Source organism: Notolepis coatsorum (genome assembly GCF_963971535.1).
Source record: "Notolepis coatsorum genome assembly, chromosome: 1".
Lineage (NCBI taxonomy): Eukaryota > Metazoa > Chordata > Actinopteri > Aulopiformes > Paralepididae > Notolepis > Notolepis coatsorum.
In genome coordinates, this window is record NC_140165.1 from 61,546,390 (window position 1) to 61,551,389 (window position 5,000).

At 48.8% G+C, this 5,000-nt stretch overlaps 1 protein-coding gene across 1 annotated transcript in view; it reads right to left on the reverse strand.

Annotated features, from left to right (window-relative positions):
• Positions 1 to 5,000, reverse strand: part of mcf2la (mcf.2 cell line derived transforming sequence-like a) — a 325,483-nt gene that overhangs the window by 64,477 nt on the left and 256,006 nt on the right. The window contains 1 exon segment of the mRNA XM_084322780.1: positions 1,055 to 1,169. Within this exon segment, the coding sequence (XP_084178906.1) occupies positions 1,055 to 1,169 (115 nt within the window).

A 5,000-nucleotide genomic window follows, 5' to 3' on the forward strand; every position in this document is an offset into this window, starting at 1 on the left:
GACAAGGCCACATCATGGCTAAACCCTGGCTAGTGGAGACAAGGCCACATCATGGCTAAACCCTGGCTAGTGGAGACAAGGCCACAGCACGGCTAAACCCTGGCTAGTGGAGACAAGGCCACAGCACGGCTAAACCCTGGCTAGTGGAGACAAGGCCACAGCACGGCCCTGGCTAGTGGAGACAAGGCCACATCATGGCTAAACCCTGGCTAGTGGAGACAAGGGCCACATCATGGCTAAACCCTGGCTAGTGGAGACAAGGCCACATCATGGCTAAACCCTGGCTAGTGGAGACAAGGCCACAGCACGGCTAAAACCCTGGCTAGTGGAGACAAGGCCACATCATGGCTAAACCCTGGCTAGTGGAGACAAGGCCACAGCACGGCTAAACCCTGGCTAGTGGAGACAAGGCCACATCATGGCTAAACCCTGGCTAGTGGAGACAAGGCCACATCACGGCTAAACCCTGGCTAGTGGAGACAAGGCCACAGCATGGCTAAACCCTGGCTAGTGGAGACAAGGCCACATCATGGCTAAACCCTGGCTAGTGGAGACAAGGCCACATCATGGCTAAACCCTGGCTAGTGGAGACAAGGCCACAGCATGGCTAAACCCTGGCTAGTGGAGACGAGGCCACAGAACGGCTAAACCCTGGCTAGTGGAGACAAGGCCACAGCATGGCTAAACCCTCGCTAGTGGAGACAAGCTAAACCATGGCTCATGGAGACGAGGCATTAGTTACACTGTCGTTGTTTTTTTTTCACCTGCGACAAATAAAAACATCTCCATGACTGATAAAAACTACATCTCCCCATGACCTAATAAAAACTACATCTCCCATGACTAATAAAAACTACATCTCCCATGACTGATAAAAACTACATCTCTCATGACTAATAAAAACTACATCTCCCATGACCGATAAAAAGTACATCTCCCATGACTGATAAAAACTACATCTCCCGATGACTAATACAAACTACATCTCCCATGACTGATAAAACTACATATCAAATGACTGATACAAAACTACATCTCCCATGACTCCACCCACCTCACGGAAGTGCTGCTCAAAGTGACGCAGCTGCAGACACTGCTCCAGCTTGGTCAGGTGACGCTCCCAGAAGTCATCGAACGCCGTCTCCGTCTCATCCAGCTGACCCAGGAGCCTGAGAGCACAGGAGATACATTTAGTTCTGTTTATTATTCAGGCCTCTTTGATATAGAGTACTACCTGACTGACTGACTGGTTTGCTGACTGACTGACTGACTGACTGACTGACTGACTGACTGGACTGACTGGACTGACAAACAAACTAACTGGCTAACTAAAGTGACTAACTATCTATCTACTAACCCAATAACTGACCAAGTAAATAACTAGCTATGCTAACTAGCCATACCTCTGGACAGTAGCTAGGTTCTCCAGCTGCTGTAATGCTAACTAGCCGTACCTCTGGACAGTAGCTAGGTCTCCAACTGCTGTAATGCTAACTAGCCGTACCTCTGGACAGTAGCTAGGTTCTCCAACTGCTGTAATGCTAACTAGCCGTACCTCTGGACAGTAGCTAGGTTCTCCAACTGCTGTAATGCTAACTAGCCGTACCTCTGGACAGTAGCTAGGGTTCTCCAACTGCTGTAATGCTAACTAGCCGTACCTCTGGACAGTAGCTAGGTTCTCCAGCTGCTGTAATGCTAACTAGCCGTACCTCTGGACAGTAGCTAGGTTCACCAGCTGCTGTAATGCTAACTAGCCGTACCTTTGGACAGTAGCTAGGTTCTCCAGCTGCTGTAATGCTAACTAGCCGTACCTCTGGACAGTAGCTAGGTTCTCCAGCTGCTGTAATGCTAACTAGCCGTACCTCTGGACAGTAGCTAGGTTCACCCAGCTGCTGTAATGCTAACTAGCCGTACCTTTGGACAGTAGCTAGGTTCTCCAGCTGCTGTAATGCTAACTAGCCGTACCTCTGGACAGTAGCTAGGTTCTCCAGCTGCTGTTAATGCTAACTAGCCGTACCTACATTTACATTTACATTTAGTCATTTAGCTGACGCTTTTATCCAAAGCGACTTACAAGTTCTGTGCGACAAAGACAGCAAGAAGGGTATAACTCTATCAGCTGAGTAACAATGTTCATCAAAGTGTTGCGTGTTACAGTGTAGGTTAGTTTATTAGACAAGTGCATGACATTAAGGTTAGTCGGGGTTAGATTTTTTATTTTTATTTTTTTATCATTTCAGATAATGGTTGAAGAAGTGAGTCTTTAGTCGACAGTGAAAGATTGGACGGGATTCGGCTGTCCTAACTGGGATGGGTAGTTCATTCCACCATTGTGGGGCAAGGACTGAGAATAGGCGGCTTCTCTTTGATGACCCTCCGGGAGCTTGGATAGGAGTAGATCTGAGGCGGCCAGAAGATGCAGAGCGTAGGGGGTCTTGAGGGTGTGTAGTTAGAGACCATTGACCGGAGGTAGGCGGGAGCGGTTCCCTTTGCCGCACGGTATGCTAGGTCGAGGGCCTTGAAGCGGATACGTGCAGCAATGGGGAGCCAAGTGCAGGTCCCTAAGAAGTGGGGTGACATGGGCCGACTTCGGTAGGTTTGAGATCAGGCGGGCCGCTGCGTTTTGAATGAGTTGAAGAGGCTTGGTGGCAGTGGCCGGGAGGCCAGCTAGCAGTGCGTTGCAGTAGTCGAGGCGGGAGATGACTGTTGATTGGACGAGGAGTTGGGTGGCTTCTTTTGTCAGGAAGGGGCGTATCCTTCTGACGTTGCTCAGGAGGAATCTGCAGGTTCTGGTTGTCGCTGCGATGTGAGCAGAGAAGTTCAGCTGGTCGTCGAGGACAACACCAAGGTTCTTGGCGGTCGGCGACGCGGTCACAGCTGCATTCTTCGACTGTGATGGAGAGGTCGGTCAGGGGGGAGGATTTGGCCGGCAGGTGGAGCAATTCTGTTTTGCTTAGGTTCAGTTTGAGGTGGTTGGTCGTCATCCAGGCGGAGATGTCGGACAGACAGGCCGAGATCCGCTCAGAGACGTGGATATCTGAGGGAGGGAAGGAGAGGAAGAGTTGAGTATCATCGGCATAACAATGATATGAGAAGCCATGAGACGTGATAATGTTACCCAGTGATTTAGTGTAGAGGGAGAAGAGAAGGGGTCCTAGGACCGAGCCCTGGGGGACACCCGTCCGGAGGGGGCGGGTGGCCGACAGAGTCCCTCTCCATGACACTCGGTAGGAGCGGTCATTGAGGTATGATGTCAGCCATGTCAGCGCAGATCCAGCCACTCCCATTCCTGCGAGGGCTAGCTACTGCGCCTCTGGACAGTAGCTAGGTTCTCCAGCTGCTGTAATGCTAACTAGCCGTACCTCTTGGACAGTAGCTAGGTTCTCCAACTGCTGTAATGCTAACTAGCCGTACCTCTGGACAGTAGCTAGGTTCACCAGCTGCTGTAATGCTAACTAGCCGTACCTCTGGACAGTAGCTAGGTTCTCCAGCTGCTGTAATGCTAACTAGCCGTACCTCTGGACAGTAGCTAGGTTCTCCAGCTGCTGTAATGCTAACTAGCCGTACCTCTGGACAGTAGCTAGGTTCTCCAGCTGCTGTAATGCTAACTAGCCGTACCTCTGGACAGTAGCTAGGTTCTCCAACTGCTGTAATGCTAACTAGCCATACCTCTGGACAGTAGCTAGGTTCACCAGCTGCTGTAATGCTAACTAGCCGTACCTCTGGACAGTAGCTAGGTTCACCAGCTGCTGTAATGCTAACTAGCCGTACCTCTGGACAGTAGCTAGGTTCTCCAGCTGCTGTAATGCTAACTAGCCGTACCTCTGGACAGTAGCTAGGTTCTCCAGCTGCTCGTGCTGTAATGCTAATGCTGTAATGCTCACAAAATAAGGCTGCCAGACTAGCTCTCCACTGTTCAATAGCGCACTAACATTTGAGTTATGCACAGAAAATGTATCATGGCTTCTGGTTGAGAAACGTCTGCAATCACGTCTCATTACTTTTCTCAGAAATGTTCAAGTTGTCAAAAAACCACAGTATTTTTATGATCATATAGTTTACATAAGAGAAGAACATGACCATATGACCAGACAAGCTACGTCAGGCCATCTACTGGCACCTAACCCAGAACAAATCTACTCAAAATCTTCTGTGACTTACAGAGCTATCATGGAATGGAACTCATTGCCAAGCTACTTCGCTGAAATAGAATCCAAAACCACTTTCACGAAAAAATTTAAATACCATCTACTAACGAGCATGCACTGAACCCTTATGGCATAGCGGTGATAACCAATTGACTGTTAATTGTATTTATGTTGATGGCAGTGAGTGCTGTTCAGGAAGCACTATTTATTTGATTTTAATTATTTTATTTTAATACTTTATACTAATAAGTATCTTGTACAATATCATCCTTAACTGAGGATGAGATTGTTAACTCATTCAGCGCCAGTCACGATGATAGTCGGGTTAACTCGCCATCGCTTGAGCGCCCAATCACAAGTATAGTCGGATTTTAATCGTTATTTCTTTTATTAGCGATATCCATTAATTTTCATCCATCCAGCCTGATATTATCGTTGGGAATGGGTCTGAGCTCGCAAAAGGGCAAATACCGCCGCCTACACCTTCCAGTTGGTATTGCACTCCACTGGGAATGGTGTAGTTTCTTTTCTGGGACGATCCAAGCCATGGTTTAAATACTCAGGCGAGGTAACCTGTTTCAACGATACATCTGCGAGGCTGCCCCCCCCCCCCCCCCCCCCCACCCCCCCCCATATGCAATGCTGTTGAACGTGGCACGGACCTCCACACCCAGTACTTGACGATCAGATAATTGGATTATTTCTTTTGCATTACATCAGATACAAGGTAAGAACATTATATATATAAATTTGATCGTTGATCTGATATGTCTTTCTACCGCGATCACGGCTGTGTGTGTGGCTGTGTGCCGTTGAGTGGGAGGAGGCGGCGGCGGAGCCCCGCGGTCCAGT